This window comes from Saccoglossus kowalevskii, chromosome 20 (assembly GCF_978046115.1).
Source record: "Saccoglossus kowalevskii chromosome 20, keSacKowa6.1, whole genome shotgun sequence".
In the NCBI taxonomy this organism is placed as follows: Eukaryota; Metazoa; Hemichordata; class Enteropneusta; family Harrimaniidae; genus Saccoglossus; species Saccoglossus kowalevskii.
In genome coordinates this window covers 11205674-11226561 of record NC_140660.1, presented here as the reverse complement: position 1 = coordinate 11226561, position 20888 = coordinate 11205674, and the positions used below count along the sequence as shown (strand labels likewise).

General features: G+C 37.6%; 1 protein-coding gene across 3 annotated transcripts in view; it reads right to left on the bottom strand.

Annotated features, from left to right (window-relative positions):
* Positions 1–1256: 1256 nt before the first annotated feature.
* Positions 1257–20888, bottom strand: part of LOC100377147 (LIM and SH3 domain protein 1-like) — a 37372-nt gene continuing 17740 nt past the window's right edge. The window contains exons 4-9 of one of the 3 annotated variants that reach the window (XM_085494513.1): positions 15036–15234; positions 12563–12616; positions 11963–12045; positions 11480–11518; positions 6470–6826; positions 1257–5708 (exon numbers count right to left, since the gene is read on the bottom strand). In XM_085494513.1, the coding sequence (XP_085350639.1) occupies positions 5532–5708; positions 6470–6826; positions 11480–11518; positions 11963–12045; positions 12563–12616; positions 15036–15234 (909 nt within the window). In that variant the 3' untranslated portion in view covers positions 1257–5531. The remainder of the gene's footprint in view (positions 5709–6469; positions 6827–11479; positions 11519–11962; positions 12046–12562; positions 12617–15035; positions 15235–20888) is intronic. The other 2 variants (XM_085494514.1, XM_085494515.1) reach the window with 2 other exon arrangements.

Below are 20888 nucleotides of genomic sequence, written 5' to 3'. Positions count from 1 at the left end.
TATCCTGGCACTATCAACCCTAAAAAGGTCACACATCCTGGCACAATCAACCCCCAAAAGGTCACACATCCTGGCAAAATCAACCCCAAAAGGTCACACATCCTGGCATTATCGACCCCAAAAGGTCACACATCCTGGCATTATCGACCCCAAAAGGTCACACATCCTGGCACAATCAACCCCCACAAGGTCACACATCCTGGCACAATCAACCCCAAAAGGTCACACATCCTGGCATTATCGCTCCCAAAAGGTCACACATCCTGGCATTATCAACCAAAAAAGGTCACACATCCTGGCATTATCAATGCCAAAAGGTCACACATCCTGGCACAATCAACCCCAAAAATTCACACATCCTGGCATTGTCAACCCGAAAAGGTCACACATTCTGGCATTATCAAGCCCTAAAAGGTGTCGTATCCTGGCATTATCAACCCTAAAAAGGTCACGTATCCTGGCATTATCGACCCCAAAAAGGTCACACATCCTGGCATTATCGACCCCAAAAAGGTCACACATCCGGGCATTATCAACCTCTAAAAGGTCACACATCCTGGCATTATCAACTCCTAAAAGGTCACACATCCTGGCATTATCAACTCGAAAAGGTCACACATCCTGGCATTATCAACCCGAAAAGGTCACACATCCTGGCATTATCAACCCCTAAAAGGTGTCGTATCCTGGCATTATCAACCCTAAAAGGGTCACGTATCCTGGCATTATCGACCCCAAAAAGGTCACACATCCTGGCATTATCGACCCCAAAAAGGTCACACAGCCTGGCATTATCGACCCCAAAAGGTCACACATCCTGGCATTATCAACCAAAAAAGGTCACACATCCTGGCATTATCAATGCCAAAAGGTCACACATCCTGGCACAATCAACCCCAAAAATTCACACATCCTGGCATTATCAACCCGAAAAGGTTGCACATCGTGGCATTATCAACCCCAAAAGGTCGCACATCCTGGCATTATCAACCCCTAAAAGGTGTCGTATCCTGGCATTATCAACCCTAAAAAGGTCACCTATCCTGTCATTATCGACCCCAAAAAGGTCACACATCCTGGCATTATCGACCTCCTAAAAAGGTTGCATTATCAACCCAAAACATCACATCCCTGCAACAAACAAACATTCTTTGGGATAATATGGATATGAAGCAAAGTGTGTACATCCCCAAGCTCGCTCGCTCACGCAGACAGACAGACAGACAGACAGACAGACAGACAGACAAGCACTGATCTTATATAGAAAGCATGCATTGTTTTATTACAGCACTATTGTACGAAGGGAAACAAATCCACTCCATTTAGAAGCGGTTATTTATGACAACATTTTTTGAAATACACAGGATATGTACAAAAAAATCATAGATTACCACATGCAAGTAGACGTGACCAGGACGTGTTACAGCGCCCTCAATGAGTGGCCGATATGCGACAGCAGTAATAAACAATTATTTCTGTAAGTGGATTCTGCCAGTGAGGGCGCTGTAACCACATCGCACATTACCGTACAACAAAACTTGAAAAATAAAAACAAAATTCCTGATTTGAAATTTTCACACAATGAATACAGTTAATTTCACAAAGGCATGAACATTTTTTTATTTACATAAAATATTTATAAATGTTTTATTAATTTCAAACGACAGTTGAAATCAACCAATCAGAATATGCCAACAGATGCTTTGGAGTAAATGAATCAATTATTTAAGGTAACCAAATAGAAGCACCTTCGCATTTGAATGAAGCTTCCAAAGTAATTTTTTTATAAATATTTCGTGAAATTTCAATAAAGAAAAACCTTCATGCCTTGTTGGTATTCACTGTAATGTAATATTAAAGATTACAATTGAATTAGTTTTTTTTACACTCTAAATGACCCAAAAAAAGTCAAATACTCTGGTACCTTATACGGAACAATTCAAAATTTCTCCACTTTTCAAAAACGCAAGCAGTAATTAAAGTTTGAAAAATATTTAACAAGAATTTTGCTACAATATTTGATCATCAACAATGCCCCCTCAGAAAGTACCAGGATGTAAACCTTTTGAGGTCGTGAACGATTATTAAACTCAACGAATGTATATTCTGTATTAGAACAACTCCCATAGAAATACATGAATCTTAGAATCGCATAGAATTCCATAGAATCGCATTAAAACCAAAACTGTTCAATTTCAATTACGCGTCAGTTGCAATGGCAGCCTAGATCAAGGGCAACATAACGATTGCTCTTGTCGCACAAATAGTGTCCAATTCTCATCGCATCCACTGTACGTGTTACACATGTCAGGGACCCAGCGGACGTAATGACAAGAGAAACGCTATTTGAGGGAAAACAAATCTATCACCATTGCTCTCGCTATACGATCAACGAGATATTGGCATTTTTTTCAGCTGAGCGTTTAAACGCTTTGAAATAATCGCATGATGTGAAGTACCGTAAAACCTGTATTAGAAGCCACATTTCTAATAAAAGTCGCACCCATTTTTTTTGAACTGAGAACCAAATATTCACCATTTCTCAGATGTATAGATGCTCTAATAGAAGCCGCATCCCCTCTGTTGCATTGTACCATTTTAATAGAAGCCGCAGCTTCTAATATAGATTTTACAGTAGTCAAAACAAGAATTCAAGAACCTCATTGAAACACGTACATTTTTGCGAAAACCTTGGCATTGATTATAAGTTTAAATGGTATTTATTAGCACATATCATTTTGCACAGAGATTTGATTCATAATTTTTTTTTCCAAACAAATTAAAACACAAATTGAGTTTAAGCTTTTCAGAGACAGAGAAAAAAAATACAATGCAATTCTTGTTTCAGCAAAGAAGGTTTTTAACATCATATATCAATTATTTTGGCAGAATGAGCATTTTTTGTTGTTGAAAAGGCCCAGCAGAGAAAAAGCAAAAAAAGGCCAATATCATTCTCTAAAAATCAAGCATTCTTTGTAGCAACATGCATAACTTTAATAGTGCTAACAGATTTCCATCAAAAGTTACACAGAAAGAACCAAAGCACCTCAGTGACCCTTTCACAAGTATGGCGCCCTCACAGTTCACTGTGGGAGAGGATTTAGAAAACCGCTTATCCTTGAGGGCAGAGCTACGTTACAGTACGTTCCACGTTGCTAAGACGCGCACCACTGTACCATGCATTTCTATGGGCTCTGTGCGCGCTGCTGTGGAACGCCGGTCGAGCCGGTGAAAATTAGAGAAAACAACACAAACTCAACTTTGAAGTAATCCCGAACAACCAAATTTATATATGTTACACACGTAGGGCTAATCTTGTTACACTGTTCAGAGGAGTCTCAACAATCATCCCAAAGTACCGTTTTCTGCGAGTTTTGGGCCTTTGTTTTCACCGCCGCGGGTTGCCAGGCGGTGAAAATGCCCGGATGTCCGCCCCCGAGGATTCAAAGGCAATTTATAGTTGGTTTACCTATCAGACTCGTGTCAGTTTCGACTTGTAGCAAAATTTCCGAGATAATTACATTAATTAACCAAAGAAAAATAATAAACAGGGACCTGTGAGGGCACCATACTTGTATAAAAAAAAAAGGTATATATTGTAACATTATTCAGAAAGATAGACACTGGCGGTAAGTAAAATAGTTTACAATTGACTAAGACTTATAAGATTAGAAACATCTTTATAATAAAATACAATAAAGTAACTAAAACATTGCCCCTTACACCCATTTTAAATAAAAACAAAAACATTATTAAAAGCAATCAATTTAAAGTAAATCTCGCAGAGTTTGGATGCCGTTACTGTAAATCATACAATATTTGAATCAAATTTCTTATTTTTTTTTTTATATTCAAAGTTTATATTGTTCTAGTGCTCATATTTAAAAAAAAAAAAATATTTGGCTTCCATTGCATTAGAGCATAGAAAAATTAGTTTACTTACATTCCTGCAAATAATATTTTCGCTTTGAATTTATTTTTGCTGAAGGAACAATTCATTGAAAATAAAATCCAGCGAATATACCTTTTTTCCCCCTAAATTTACAGGATGTTTTACAGTACTGTAAAATACTTTATTTTCACTTGGAATTACTTTTCGCTGAAGGAACAATTCAGTGGAAATAAAATCGATATCTTTTCTTCCATAGATTTTAAATTCAACTCGTCAAAAATCAGTGAAAATAAATTCCATACAAAACACCCAAAAAGTCTTTTCAGCGAAAATTAATTCCGGCTAAAATAAAGCATTTTACAGTATTCTAATTTGTTCATGTTTTATATATTTATATTCAAAGCTGACCTCTGACCTCAATCCAAGAAGAACCTAACTACTAACCCACTTTTTTGCTATTATTTTTGCTATTCATTTTTTCTAATTCAGCAAATATCATAAAAGCTCAGGAAATCAGCATAAAAAAATGTAATTACTGCATAGAAAAAAATTTAACTGATGTAAGTTTCAAATCCATCTTAATCAGCACCCTCTATAGTTCATAACTTGAAATAATTTCCAAAGATATGTAAACAGCTCCCTCTATAGTTTCCCAGCATCTGTGCATATTTTTTAAAATATAAATTAAAGTGCATGCATTAAAACTAAAAAAAAAAAATTATTTAAAAGAAAAAAATATTTTAAGCCTTAAAAACAAAACATCCAAAAATTTCAAATTTACATACTGTATACTTTTGTTATAATAGTAACTTTATTAAACTATAGACCGAATTAAACTAGTAGTACTATAGACAAGACTAAACTAAATGGTTTCATAGACCAGACTAAACTAGATGGTACTGAAAACATTCAGAATTCAATACAATGCTTACTTGGACTCAGTGAAAGCCGGAGAGCAAATTGGTGCTGGTTTTTAGCATCAGTGCACCCTCTACAGGACAGTTTTTGCAGGAATTTTGCATCACAATGGAATCCCCCCCCAAAAAAATCAAGATCCAATATGGCTGTCGGTGCCCCTAATACAACCTCCATTTCCACACTTATTCTGTTTCTAAATTTGGTAAATTTCGTAAGCAGTGAAAATTTCCCAATTTGTCTACATCGTACATGTCGTGTCGTGTGGTGTGGGACCCACACCAATCAAAAAATACATTAAAGCGACAATGACGTCACACTGTACAAGTTTAAAACAGTATCGGTCAACAATAATTTTACCCACACTGTTTTCGTTTCGTTTCGTTTTTCTTTTATAAACAAACTGGTATTAAGTGGAGTAGTGACTATTAAAGAGAAATTGGATAAACTGAAAAAATTTTTCATACAACTAAGTTCGGTTCTTGTAACTAAAGGTTTTTGTTGCTGATGAGATTGTCATTTTTAAATGTAATAATGTAATGCATTGTGGGAAACATTCTTCTTACCAAACATGGTAAGCATGACGACGAAAAGGCTTCGATTTAAACACGACATTGGTTTATGAATAAACGATAACAAAAATCAGCCCAAGTAAAAAAAGTACGCACGATGCTGAAAACTGAATTCAGATTAAATTTTTCTAATAGAATTTTCAAAGACTTCTTTAAAGCGGCTCCACGTAGTTTGACGGAAGCATACCGGTGTCGCCTGTTCTCTCATTGGTTCCTGTCATCCATCCGGCATCTATTATTTCGCAATTAATTAAAATATCTCCGTCAAGAAAAGTGACCTCGTCAGCCTCCGCCGCAGTGTAGTCGTAAATTGCCTGGTAGCAGAGACCCTGAAAGAAATAAACAGAACAGTAAAACAGGTGAACACTGTCGCTTTCAAGCATCCCTGACAATGTCGATTGTCGTATATGAAAGTGGTTTCACCAACGTGTAAAACAGTAATGTAATATGGGTATATATTCAAACTTACATACAGCGTGGCCAATCCAAGACGCTGTCCTTTAAAGACAGGAGGATTTTATATGTAGTTTGATTATTTAATTCGTGACTAAAAATATAGTTTCTTATTTCGAGGACAATTTGTCAACATTTGCAGGTTAGAATAAATAAAAACATGCTGGTCTTGATCAGATTGAAAATTCCAGCGTAGATACTTTGAACAATAAAAGAAGACATCATCTTCTATCGCTGTGGCTTTTATATGAGGTTTATCTGAGGAAATTGGTGCCAACAGAGCGGTGCTTAGCTGATCAGATACCAATGAACAACATTTTAAAAGCTTGTTTATGTTTTTTTAATTGTTACAAATGCCCAGTGTGTTATGTTTACTGTAGAAGAAGAAAATATTCACATGGTTTTAATTTCGGGAATTTTGCTGTAAGCCCAAAACGCGAGACAAGACCATTGACTGACTTGCTTCAAGTGGTATGTATGACCCTTTGTTTTATTTTTTGACAATCCGCGAAATTTAAACACAGCGAAAAGCTTGGAAAGCTCAATACTGTGAAATGAAACACACGCAAAATTAAATGTTTCTACAGTACTCAAGGTTATGCGACAATGTCAAGATCAAAATTTACCAAACACTCACCCTTGACTTGGCTTGGGACTGTGACACGGGAGGAGCATAGGACTGCACTGGTGGTGGAGGTTCATACTGTTCTACTGGAGGAGGCGGCTGGTAGGTTTGAGGGGGTGGCTGATACGTGTCTTGAGGGGGAGGCTGGTATGTCTGGGGAGGTGGTTGGTAAGTCTGGGGCGGTGGATCGTACGTCTGGGGTGGCGGTTGGTATTTCTGGGGTGGCGGTTGGTACGTCTGAGTAGGTGGTTGGTATGTCTGGGGAGGGGGGTCGTATGTCTGAGGAGGTGGTTGGTACGTCTGGGGAGGAGGCTGGTATGTCTGGGGAGGAGGCTGGTACGTCTGAGGAGGAGGTGGTTGACTTGAGTTCTGAAAAAAAAACACAGAATAGTCTTACAAGACAAGCAGCCTATCGGCTGAGATAGCTCCGCTGTTAGCAATGCACATTTCAATTAAAGAACTGAAGACATCATTAGAAAATGAACAATATGAATAGTATCAAAGCAATCGGACTTACAGTTTTCAACAAGAAGTCGAAAATATCACTTTTTACCAAAAATTACAAAAATATTCACCAAAATTAGAGAACTGAAGATATCATCACAAAATGAACAAATCTGAGAAAGGTCTACATGTAGTATCTATATATGTAATATCAAAGCAATTGAACTTTTGGTTTTTAACAAGAAGTCGAAAATATCACTTTTTACCAAAAATTACAAAAATATTCACCAAAATTAGAGAATTGAAGATATCAACATGAAATGAACAAACCTAAGAGAGGTCTACCCAAGGTACATATACACCAAGTATCAAAGCATTCAGGCTTGTAGTTTTCAAGAAGAAGTCGAAAAAGTAAAACATTGACACGGACGACGACGGACAATCACTCATATGATAAGCTCCGCTCGACAAAGTCGACAGCAGAGCTAAAAATATGTCTAATGCAAAAGGTCACACATCCTGGTAATTTGCATGACCCCCTAAAGGTCACACATCCTAGTACTAAGCACAACTGATAAGGTCACACATCCTGGTAATTTGCATGACCACAAAAGGTCACACATCCTGGTACTAAGCACGACCCCAAAAGGTCACACATCCTGGTACTTTGCATGACCTCAAAACGTCTTAATAAGGGACAGATTCATTCTCAATACTAATTTTTAAATAAAATATCAGTTGTCATAAACAGACGGCAAACATTTAACTCAAGTATCCAAAATTATTACAATTACAGGGAATTTCATCCCAGAAATGCCAGGATGAGTGACCTTTCCGGGTGTACATTTGAACTAATGCTTTCATAAATTAATGCAAAACAAATTGTTCTTAGCAACCATGTTACTATAGCAACCACAATTTTCATTCAACCTATTCAATGCAGTACCAGTGATTTAAAAAAAAAAAAAACTGAAAAGAAATTATGTAACACTATCAAAGGCCAATCAAGACATTTTCAAAGTTTTACAAAGTAGGTGAGTTTACCATATGTGCACATCTTTGCGCTGGATGCAATTACAAACCACACATGGGGTTAATGCACCGCACTCTTAAAAGCATTTCCACCGTAACGTGCTTGGTGATAAGTGATGAGTGACAAACACACAGATGTACAGGGGCAATCCCATGATGCACTACAGTACGAAAGTGAGAGTCAGTGAAAATTGCAAAAATTTGTAACTAATTATTTGACTGGTTTGTAAATGATTCCCAAGATTGAACTTAGTCGTACTTCCAACATTCGTTGAAGATCAGTGATCAAACGATTCACAGAATAGGTGGAAATTGTGGAAAACATTTGCATAATTTACAGCGAGTCGATGACTATTGTCAAGACAACAAGCAAGTATTTTCAAGACAACGAGCGAGTATTGTCATGACGAGCGAGTATTGTCATGACGAGCGAGTATTGTCATGACAACGAGCGAGTATTGTCATGACAACGAGCGAGTATTGTCATGACAACGAGCGAGTATTGTCATGACAACGAGCGAGTATTGTCATGACAACGAGCAAGTATTGTCATGACAACGAGCGAGTATTGTCATGACAACGAGCGAGTATTGTCATGACAACGAGCGAGTATTGTCATGACAACGAGCGAGTATTGTCATGACAACGAATGAGTATTGTCATGACAACGAATGAGTATTGTCATGACAACGAATGAGTATTGTCAAGACAACAAATGAGTATTGTCAAGACGACGAATGAGTATTGTCAAGACACCGAGCGAGTATTGTCAAGACACCGAGGGAGTATTGTCAAGACACCGAGGGAGTACTGTCAAGACACCGAGGGAGTACTGTCAAGACACCGAGGGAGTACTGTCAAGACACCGAGGGAGTATTGTCAAGACACCGAGGGAGTATTGTCAAGACACCGAGGGAGTATTGTCAAGACACCGAGGGAGTATTGTCAAGACACCGAGGGAGTATTGTCAAGACACCGAGGGAGTATTGTCAAGACACCGAGGGAGTATTGTCAAGACACCGAGGAAGTATTGTCAAGACACCGAGGGAGTATTGTCAAGACACCGAGGAAGTATTGTCAAGACACCGAGGGAGTATTGTCAAGACACCGAGGGAGTATTGTCAGGACACCGAGGGAGTATTGTCAGGACACAGAGGGAGTATTGTCAAGACACCGAGGGAGTATTGTCAAGACACCGAGGGAGTATTGTCAGGACACAGAGGGAGTATTGTCAAGACACAGAGGGAGTATTGTCAAGACACAGAGGGAGTATTGTCAAGACACCGAGGGAGTATTGTCAAGACACCGAGGGAGTATTGTCAGGACACCGAGGGAGTATTGTCAGGACACCGAGGGAGTATTGTCAGGACACCGAGGGAGTATTGTCAAGACAATGAATGAGTATCGACAAGACAATGAGTGAGTATCGACAAGACAATGAGTGAGTATCGACAAGACAATGAGTGAGTATCGACAAGACAATGAGTGAGTATCGACAAGACAATGAGAGAGTATCGACAAGACAATGAGAGAGTATCGACAAGACAATGAGAGAGTATCGACAAGACAATGAGAGAGTATCGACAAGACAATGAGAGAGTATCGACAAGACAATGAGTGAGTATCGTCAAGACAATGAGTGAGTATCGTCAAGACAATGAGTGAGTATCGTCAAGACAATGAGTGAGTATCGTCAAGACAATGAGTGAGTATCGTCAAGACAAAGAGTGAGTATCGTCAAGACAAAGAGTGAGTATCGTCAAGACAATGAGTGAGTATCGACAAGACAATGAGTGAGTATCGACAAGACAATGAGTGAGTATCGACAAGACAATGAATGAGTATCGACAAGACAATGAGTGAGTATCGACAAGACAATGAGTGAGTATCGACAAGACAATGAGTGAGTATCGACAAGACAATGAGAGAGTATCGACAAGACAATGAGAGAGTATCGACAAGACAATGAGAGAGTATCGACAAGACAATGAGAGAGTATCGACAAGACAATGAGAGAGTATCGACAAGACAATGAGAGAGTATCGACAAGACAATGAGTGAGTATCGACAAGACAATGAGTGAGTATCGACAAGACAATGAGTGAGTATCGTCAAGACAATGAGTGAGTATCGACAAGACAATGAGTGAGTATCGACAAGACAATGAGTGAGTATCGACAAGACAATGAGTGAGTATCGACAAGACAATGAGTGAGTATCGACAAGACAATGAGTGAGTATCGACAAGACAATGAGTGAGTATCGACAAGACAATGAGTGAGTATCGACAAGACAATGAGTGAGTATCGACAAGACAATGAGTGAGTATCGACAAGACAATGAGTGAGTATCGACAAGACAATGAGTGAGTATCGACAAGACAATGAGTGAGTATCGACAAGACAATGAGTGAGTATCGCCAAGACAATGAGTGAGTATCGCCAAGACAATGAGTGAGTATCGCCAAGACAATGAGTGAGTATCGCCAAGACAATGAGTGAGTATCGACAAGACAATGAGTGAGTATCGACAAGACAATGAGTGAGTATCGACAAGACAATGAGTGAGTATCGACAAGACAATGAGTGAGTATCGACAAGACAATGAGTGAGTATCGACAAGACAATGAGTGAGTATCGACAAGACAATGAGTGAGTATCGACAAGACAATGAGTGAGTATCGACAAGACAATGAGTGAGTATCGACAAGACAATGAGTGAGTATCGACAAGACAATGAGTGAGTATCGACAAGACAATGAGTGAGTATCGTCAAGACAATGAGTGAGTATCGTCAAGACAATGAGTGAGTATCGCCAAGACAATGAGTGAGTATCGCCAAGACAATGAGTGAGTATCGACAAGACAATGAGTGAGTATCGACAAGACAATGAGTGAGTATCGACAAGACAATGAGTGAGTATCGACAAGACAATGAGTGAGTATCGACAAGACAATGAGTGAGTATCGACAAGACAATGAGAGAGTATCGTCAAGACAATGAGAGAGTATCGTCAAGACAACGAGTATCGTCAAGGCAACGAGTATTGTCAAGGCAACGAGTATTGTCAAGACAACGAGTAATGTCAAGACAAGTGAGTAATGTCAAGACAAGCGAGTAATGTCAAGATGACGAGTGAATGAGTATTGTCAAGACAAGACAAGTGAGTAATGTCAAGACAAGCGAGTAATGTCAAGATGACGAGTGAATGAGTATTGTCAAGACAATGAAAGAGTATCGACAAGACAATGAATCAGTCAGTGTCGTCAAGACAACAAAGTCCTTCAGTATTGTCAAGACATTGAATCAGACAATGAATGAGTATTGTCAAGACAATGAATTACGCCAGTATCATCAAGACAACGAATCAGTCAGTCTAATTTTATCACTATGAACAACCTTGCTTGCATCAAATCATGAGAATTCAGTCATAACAAATTAACAGTCTGTAGCAGTTCACGGTCATCATTTTGACCACTTGCAATGCATCATGGGAAATGGCCTTTATTTACAGAAGAGTGAAAGAGACATGCATCAGATGCTTACATGGATGGACGGGCTGGTAACTGGGGTCGATAGCTGCATCTGAACACAGAGAAAATGGTACACATGCATGACAAATGCGAACATAGACAATAACGACTCATACCTAAAACTTAACATGTATGGTAGCGTTTTCTCACACTTTTTTGGGGGTGATCACCAAAATTGGAAATAAATAACTGTCACTTAATCTTAACCTTCACAACAAACTACTAGTATTAACAAGATTAACCTTTTCACCACCAGTTTCCTCTTTTCATCACAAGTTCACAAAACATTCCTGTTTATAGTCTGCACTTTCCTTCAGAGGATTGGAAAAGTAGCCAATTTTTTTTCCAGTAAAAAAATGAAAATTGACTCAAATTTTGTCAGTTGGCGCTAAAATTAGGGTTTATTTCCAGAAATATTGAAGAAGGGCCCATACAAATTATAACATGAAGTAACGACTGTGCCACTTAACTACAAGAATACGAACACTCTTATTACCTTATATGATGTGGTTCTAGTTGTATCGGATGCCAATGGATTGTAATTATCGATACTTCCCACTCTCCTAGGGGGTTGACTCACTGAAAAACAATGTAAATATCAATGGTTATACAACAAAATATGATATGCTCAGATTCTCAAACTTTGATGTTTTCAAACCAATGTCAAGTTCAAAGTTGGATTCCCAGTTAGCAAGTATAAAATTATTATGGAGATTGTAGATGGTTAACAGAAATTAAAGGGTGGTGGTCATCGCTCTGCACATGCGTGACATTTGTGTTGATTTCCCATAATACAATGAATTTTTCTGATGGAAATCACAAGTACAATTTTTGACCTTGACACGACGTACACTAATTACCGCCGATGATTCCCTCGATACCTTCCAATCACCTCTTGGTAACCTCTTACTTTGTACCCCTTGTTCTGCGCAACAGTAAAAGTCGCCATCTTTGTACACAAGAGATGACCACTGCCCTTTAATTGCAAAATACGAATTTAAGCGCGCCTGATATTAAGCTCGATCTCCAGAAAGTACCAGGATGTGTGACCTTTAAGGGACCATGCATATAAAAAGTCTATTTTAACATTACTCACCTGCTTCCAAGTCTCTGATTGGATCGTAATCCTCTAAAGAACCAGGATGATGACCTGTTAAGTAAAAATAACAACAAATCAGTTTTTGTACTGTTAAATCTGTATTGGAATCCTTTGAAAGGAATGCGGCTTCTATTACAGCATCTACAAACACATGTGAGAAAAGGTGAATTTTCGATTCTCAATTGTTCAAAAAAAAATTGGTGTGGATTCTGTCACAGATGCGGGTTCTAAATACAGATGTTATGGGAGTCATAGAAATGGCGCCACCAGTGGTGGATCAAAGAGATTACAAATTTATCAATTTGAGAATAAGTATGCAAGTAAATTTGGAGAGTACACAAGGGAATCACTGATGTATGTTTTATATTTTTATGAAGAACTCATCATGAACAGCGCCCCCTAGAGTTGTTCAGCGCCTAATGTGGTGACAAAGATACGAACAAAGAGATGCCAGGAGATGAACTACTTTATATTTCACCAAATTTACAACTCCATTGAAGGAACAGCCACATGAATAAACACAGGCAATTATACAGTTACTAATTTAATGCCAATAGCAAATAAAATTGGGACAACTCAGATTAATTAAAAAACAATAGAAATGCAAAAATTCACCACTGAGGGCACCATTTAAACCTTGATATCAACCCAAGAGAGTCCCACATGCATGCAATGAGTCAGTCAGTACAAGGTTATTTGATATTTTACACTTGCAGTTTTCTAGAATTTTCCTTTTTTTTTTTAGACCAAACGGATATAATTTCTCACTTTTGAAAGATCCAAACCCAAATTCTGGTTGAACATGGAGACAAAAATTATGTGGTTTTATTTTGTGAAAGGAGAAGGAAATTGGACTTGGTGAGTAAAGGAAGGGACACACACAAATATGTTTTTAATTTTTTTCAAAATCACTTTTTGAAAAATTTTGCTGGAAATTTTTTGACCTGTAAAGAAATATCAGTTTTGTAATAAATACAGAAGTATCTACGGTATTCGTAAGATATGCGCATAAGAAATTACTTGTCAATTACTGAACACCACCAAGCAGCTCTAAGGATTAAATTGCAGTACGAGACAAACACAAGTAGAAAAAGATGGCTGAATTCCCCAACCCCATTTACCTTCAACGAAAATAATGGTCCAGCCCATAAAAGCAAGAAGTACTCAAAGTTTTGCTAACTTTGGGTAGAACGGTACAGCTTTTGCACAAACTGTCAATGTTTGCATTCACATCATGCAATGTTAAATATTAGTGTTGCACATATACTACATTTTGGTCACACATTTATATTTTTTCCCCATGATGCTTGATTCTGATATTTACGTCACACATTTTTGGCGCTGCAGTGGCGATCTAAATTTAGTCAGTGAAAAGACAAACACTGGCGTCTGACTTCGATTCTTTAATAAAGTGATCTAATGAAAATTTAAATACACTGGCTGGGCCATCAACAATATGCGTTATGAACGCAGAAAATCAATGACACGAATGTGAAAAATGCAATAGAGGTTTGACGTGCATGGATGGGACAGGATATTGTTTAAGGGCAAGATTTTGCATATGTGACATTGCCCCGAAAAATACGCACAATTTTTTACAACAAAATAGTTTAGTTAATCAATGATGCTATCTTCAAAATGAACGATACATCAAATATTGGTAGTGTTTATTTCACAACAAAACAAGACAAGACCACGGCTGAATTTTCATCACGCATGCCGACAAACAACATTGTACAGTAAGTGCAATCTACGTTATGTTAGTGTGTGTTATGGCGGGGAGGGGGGGGGGTCATGCAATCCACGTACGAGAATTACGCTCTTACCAAAATACAGGAAAAGCAGTTACAGTAGAAAGTGGAAAGAAAAGATAAAGAGAAAAAAAAAGCATCAGAGTTAAACGTGTCATGTGTGTTAACAATAAATGGACAGCATGTAAGAAATTTGTCTAAACCGAACACCATTTTGTAATCGCTTCTCGAACGATTGATCATGTATATTCATATGCGATGACAACACATGCTAAAAAACACAAAGGCTCATGGGTAGACACTTGTTTGTAAACAATGACACGCTATGGCCATCTGACGCATGCACAGGTGACGACATCCGGCTTTAAAGTTGCATTCCAACTTACATGCAGAGCATCTGCCACTGAGTATTGTGCTCTTCACGAATAATTATAAAATCAGTTGCTTAAATTTTCTTAAGATCATACAAAGTGGAAATGTAATTTTAAAGTTGAAGTTTCGGTACACAATGGACAACGGGAATGTGATTTGTATGCATTTGTTTGACCACAATTTGAACCACTCCATCGTTTTTCTGCTTGAAGCTTTTGAAACTCACAAACAGGGGGTGCAGATATAAATTGGAATGGCCTATTGATGTACTGACAACTATACTATCAATGTATGATACGACAAGAATGTGGTCACATGATAACAAAATACGTTTTCATTGACTGTACCTGCTTGACGTGGTTGTCTGACACCGTCTTCGTCTTTTAACGGTCGTCTCGCTTCCATCATGTACTTAGTGTCATGATGTCCATGATAAGTAGTCTGGCTCTGTATACCGGTGTTCTTTCGGATCCTCATCGTCTCGGGGTCGTCCACGACTGATAACACTTTTCCTTTTCCTCTTTCAAAGTCAGAATGGTATTTAATCTAGACCAGAGAAAAAAAGTGTACAGTAGATCAATGAATTGCTGCTGTATCGATTGTCATGCTTGGAAACACAGCCAGGCAGAATTTCAGCCAGCCACTTGTCTACTTTTTAGACAGCAATTTCTTTTGATAGGCAAAATTTTCACAAACATGTCAAATTCATTATCGTAAACAAAATAACCATAAATAATCACCTAAAAATCAAAAAAAAAAAATAAACTAAATATCAACTAAAAATAAACTAAAAATCAAAGAAAACTTAGAAAGAACTCCCGTGTGCTGAGCGTATTAGAGACACAGTAAAAATTAATTCAAAATTACTTGTACTTGAGATATTGATGGAAAAGCTGAAAACTAATTATGCAAATCAGAAAATTAAAATGAGCAGATTTGAGTGTAAAACTAATAAGGTCTGCGCAATGTAACAGACCATCTATGTACCAAGTTTTATTGCAATGTGATCAGAACCAAAAAATTATGAATTATTATGCTAATTAGTGAATTAATATGAACAGATTTTAACCCAAAACTGACAATATTTGTACATTATCCTAGAGCATCTATGTACAAAGTTTCAATGAAATGTGATGATTAGTAGTCGAGTATCAGTGGAAAAGCCAAACATTTACTAATCATTATGCAAACTAGGTAATTAATATGCACAGATTTTCACCCAAAACTAATCAAAACCTGGCATTAGTTCAGAGCATCTATGAACCAAGTTTCCTCAAAATCCAATGAGTGGTTCTTTAGGTATCAGTGGAACAGTCATGGAACAGCTAAAAATTTGCTAAATATCATGCAAATTAGGCAATTAATATGCATGGATTTCTACTAAAACCTAATCAAATCTGCACATTGGCCCAGAGCATATATGCACCAAGTTTCATCAAAAACCGATGTATGGTTCTTGAGATATCAGTGGAACAGACGGACATACATACACACATACAGACAAACTAACTGTAAAGACTCCAATTGTGTGCTTCACACACGGGAGTCAAAAATCAACAAAAAATAATCTAAAAATAACCTAAAAATGAACTAAAAATAAACTAAATATAAACTAAAAATAAAACTAAATATAAACTAAAAATAAAACTAAATATAAACTAAAAATAAAACTAAATATAAACTAAAAATAAACTAAATATAAACTAAAAATAAACTAAATAAACTAAAAATAAACTACAAGTCTATACTATACGAATGCCTACAGACAAGCAACTATTTTTTTTATTTCAATGAAGTCAGGTACAATTGTTCGGCTACATGTATAACCCTGCAAGTAGGGTTCATTATCTTAAGGATGTAGTAGAGGTTTTTTCTTTGAAAATATCAAATTTACTATTTTTCCATATTCTCTTATACGAATATATGAAGCATGCATTTAACTTGAAAAAACAATTGTATAGATGGCTTAGGAGGGTAATACATTTTGAATAAATCTGAGATACAATGTGTTTTATATTTTTTGTGATTTTTCACGCTTAAGTAAACATTGGTATTTGGGGTTAGTCTAGAGAGTTGATCTCGACTCCCAGCTGCTCCACGATGGTGATTTTTGGCATAGGTATTCTCTGATAGCTGCTAATGAAATCTGGCAAAGATAGTTTGTCTACCACTTTGACTTTAGAAAATATGACAACTCTCCCCTATGTGAACTCTGAAACAGGGTACCATATTTCAAAACAACGTTGTTGATGTTTTTAAAAAGCGTTATGAGGTAAAAAGCTAGGTAACGCAACAGTAGATGTACTGGGAAATTAAATTCAAACCTTCTATAGTATCTCTGAATTCCGCGAACATCATTTCCGTGGCCTTATTTCGGTTTCTTTGAAAATAACACCTCTCTATTTGCACAGTGATCACGTGATTACAGGGTACCATTTTTTTGTTGGAATATTTATTTCATATTATTTGAAAAATAAGCTTTCTAAAAATATATAACTTGATGGTATTCAAAGAATATGTTACTTCAGAAATGTGCTATGCAATTGCAATAGCAATAACCTCTACTACATCCTTAATTTAGTTTTTTATGCAATAGACGACCTTCAAACTTAGGATAAAGGAAAGAATGACAAACCAACTGGAAGTTCATCATTATACTGTAGAATACTTTATTTTCGCTTGGAATTTATTTTCTCGATTTTCACTGAAGGAATGATTCAGTGAAAATAAAATCTAGCGAATATATTTTTTTTTTTCCATCAAAAATCAGTGAAAATAAATTCCATACAAAACGCCTAAAAAGCCTTTTCAAAGAAAATTTATTCCAGCGAAAATAAAGTATTCCACATTATTACATATGTACTGCAGTTTATTTTGATTCGTCCCTGAAATCAAAATCGGCATTTCCAGAACCCATATGCAAATGAGGTCTGAGAGCAAACAAAGTAGTCCCTTCAGGAGTACAGTTTTTCAGAATAAACAATATTTAGAAGTACGATATTTTCCTCTTGGGGTACATGAATATACAGTCAAAACTCGTTAATACGAACTCGGTTACAACGAAATACCGGTTACAACGAACGAACACCGAAGTCCCGTTTGAAAATCCTTTATCCCTATGGTAATTGACAACGCTTAGAACGAACTCGTTTATTACGAAAACCCGCTTAGTACGAAAGGATTTTCTCTGAAAAACAATGGTCTGTAACACCTATAGCGAACATTTCATTCGCTCAAACAGCTGCGAAATCCTAAAACGAACCGCCAAATACACGGTGTTACGCTTCCGCTGTTGGCAGTGGGCTTGAGCTGTGCAGCGTAAAATAAAAACAATGTAGCCATTCACTGGGCGTGAAAATCTTTTGTGTACGTGACTTCCAGTGTCTAGTCACTTTCGACGCCCTTGCTGCTCGAGTTTTTAATTTTAAGATTCACAATAAAAAAGTGTGAAGCATGGACGCTGTAAATTTTAGATAAATTACGGCGACTACGAGTGAGATGCCAGTTTCCGTCCTGACTTCAAAATGTCAACTCGTGTCAAACGGCGTGCCTTGTCGTTGGACTGTAAAGTCCAAATGATCAAAGCGATTGAGTCGGGCATTCGTCACGGCGATGTCTGTCGAAAATTTGATGTTAAACCCAGTACACTGTCAACGATTTTAAAGAAAAAAACTGATGTTTTGAAGATGTTCGAACACAACAAAATTGAGCCGTGCCGGAAGCGAATGCGGTTTTCAGCAGTCGACGACGTTGAGCAGGCATTGCTGAAATGGTTTACCAGTGCCCGTTCTATGAATGTCCCAATCAGCGGTCCTATCCTCCAGGCAAAGGCCGAAGATTTAGGACAGAGAATGAAGCATTCCGAATTCAACATTTGTATTTTCCATTTTAATATTATTTTAATAAACATGACAACGTTTATTTCAATACTATTTGTGTGTTTTTAATGCTTGGTCTAGTGTTTAAAATGGCGCCATAGTTTTGTTTACCCTGACTTATGGTAATTAGTTTGTTTCTGTAAAGCGCCCTCTAGTGGTGATCGGTTATTACGAACACCGGTTATAACGAATATATTCACCTGGGGCCTTGATATTCGCACTAACGAGGTTTGACTGTACTTGCCGAGTGAAATGAAATTTGAACAACAGTAATGGTACTTTTAGACAGTCACTTATTTTGGCCCAAACTAATTTGCATATCACCCATGCAATAATGTTTTCGGTATTTTCACGGTCAATATGCAAATGAACATGGTATTTTCATTGGCTACCGAATTATTTTTATTTTGTAAACACATTTTCGTCTGCTATTTTTATCCAGTTCAAATCGTCCAACAACATTTTTGGCATGTCAGGTGTACATCACATGGAATACTACGATTGGGAGAACTTAATGTATATTGACCACCTGGAAACTGAGTTTTATAAACCTTGAAGGGCTCTCAGAAGATCCACCAGCAGTAAAATCAGCGATTACTATGCAGCCGCAACCATCAGCATCGAGATACCAGGTTTCTGCTGGCGACGTTGCGGCGTTACTCAGTTCCAAATAAAAATTACCAACGCCAAAAGAGCAACATTTTAACCGGTAATCAAGACTCAGTCAATCCACGACCAGCAAGCAACATCACACACGAAGTTGTAGCAAATGCACAGTTCTGTGGCGGAACTTTTAACTTCAACAAAAACTGTGTATCATAGTCGTCCAGTTCAAGTTCTGGTTCTGCCGTGGTCCCAACTAAACGTCAACGAGTTATTTATTCGGACAGTGACTCGGATTAGACGTCTGATTATTTTAATTTCAAACAAACAGTGACACGCGTTCTCCGGGCGCGTTCTACACTGACACGCGCTGCTAGGGCGTAACACTTATATTGGAACATATTAATGGGCAATGGGGTTCCCCATGCCCGACCTAAATTCCATCCCGGTTTGCGCGTTCTTTCTTTAATACGAAATAATCAAGTATGGAACATATGTAATAATAACAGAACCCCACACCCTCCCCGTGGCTTTTGTTGCGTATGGAAGTTATTTTCACTCAAGATGCGGTGTATTCTGCTGTACTTTCACTCGCTTCGCTCATGAAAGTACGGCCCCAGGATACACCGCATCACTTGTGAAAATAACTTCCATACGCAACGAAAGCCACGGGGAGGGTGTGGGGTTCTGTCATAGTATTGGATTTCCAGATAGTCATGTTATGGTCACCCACTACATTGAAGGAACTAAATGAAACAAGTCACGTTCATGGGTAAACAGATAATTTGCTTAAATTAAAATATAAATGCCTACATACACTACAGAAGTTTGTATGCTACTAATATACAAATACAATATATTGATTTGCAACTAGTATTCAATATTCATGTTCATGGGCCATGTTAAAGCCATATTGGAACTAATTTACATAAAACCAATCATAAAGCTTAGTTTGCAACTATTATTTAATATTCATGTTCATGGGCCATGTCAAAGCCATATTGAACTAATTTATATAAAGCCAATCACAAAGCTTAGTTTGCAACTATTATTTATTATTCATGTTCATGGGCCATGTCAAAGCCATATTGAACTAATTTATATAAAGCCAATCACAAAGCTTAGTTTGCAACTGTTATTTATTATTCATGTTCATGGGCCATGTCAAAGCCATATTGAACTAATTTATATAAAGCCAATCACAAAGCTTAGTTTGCAACTATTATTTACCGGATTCGACTGATACCCCGCCCTGGGCGATCTCATGGAGGATTTGATTTTTTTTAACAAAAATGTGGACCAAAAGATCGCCCGGGCGATCTTTTGGCAGATATTACGAGGCCCATCTTGTCTGGGAAAAATACCCCTGCGTTGATAAAAATGGTCTAGAAAAAATAATGTTTCGCGTTGACCAAATATAATCATGCAAAGTATAAATTCAAAGTGTTTTAATACATTGGTGACAGGTCGCATTTTACGTGAACAAGAACATGCACTAAGAAGGAAAAACTGGGTGCATCATGGACATGGCACAACACACGCTGCGACAACCGAGTGATCAGCGACATCATTTTGATACGCAATTGAACTTCAAGTACTTCGCGAAACTTGCTGCGCGGCGATGCTGGAATCAAGTGTGTTGACCAAAGTTTGACCCCAAGTCACGCGCAAGTCAACTTTGTAATGTACTGCTTTCATGATAATTACTCAAACTCAAGT